At 36.3% G+C, this 482-nt stretch overlaps 1 protein-coding gene across 1 annotated transcript in view; it reads left to right on the top strand.

Annotated features, from left to right (window-relative positions):
* The window catches only part of LOC123323979 (uncharacterized protein C10orf67, mitochondrial-like), a gene marked incomplete at its 3' end in the record, with an annotated part of 1,304 nt that extends 920 nt beyond the window's left edge, over positions 1-384 (top strand). Inside the window, exon 3 of the mRNA XM_044912513.1 lies at positions 241-384. Coding sequence (XP_044768448.1) covers positions 241-384 — 144 coding nt within the window. The remainder of the gene's footprint in view (positions 1-240) is intronic.
* Positions 385-482: the final 98 nt, after the last annotated feature.

The following is a 482-nucleotide window of genomic DNA, read 5'->3' as shown; positions in this document are numbered from 1 at the left end:
CTTACAAGTGGAGCTTTCCCTTCTAAATGTAAATGTCTCTTATAAAAGGGTAACTTCTACTCAGTTTTGGAGCTTCTCCTGCATTTGCAGTTTCTTAAAAATAATCAGCCTAAAATAATCAGTATGCCAAAGAGGCGTATCAAAATTTGCTTCTCTACACCCAGAACCAGGCAATGTACTAGAATCTTTACACAGAGTGCCCTTACTCTCTTCAATAATGTATGTTTTTCCATTTTTCAGATTATTAGATCTCTTCAAGTGGATTTTGGGTTCCTCAAACAATTGCTTCAGTTGAAATTTGAGGACAGTCTTAAAGAAGAGTCTTTCAATCTCTTCACTGCTCTACATGACAGGGTCCTAACAATCGAAAAACATTATCAAGAGGTACAAGTTCTCTCATTTCCTTTGTTTTATATGTGGATTGATCTTGTGCTTAGATAGGTATGTACTACAGTTTTGAATTTAGCAACTAGTGTGGGGGG

This window comes from Neomonachus schauinslandi, unplaced genomic scaffold (genome assembly GCF_002201575.2).
Source record: "Neomonachus schauinslandi unplaced genomic scaffold, ASM220157v2 HiC_scaffold_4471, whole genome shotgun sequence".
Taxonomy (NCBI): Eukaryota; Metazoa; Chordata; class Mammalia; order Carnivora; family Phocidae; genus Neomonachus; species Neomonachus schauinslandi.
This window is presented reverse-complemented; position numbering and strand designations above follow the sequence as displayed.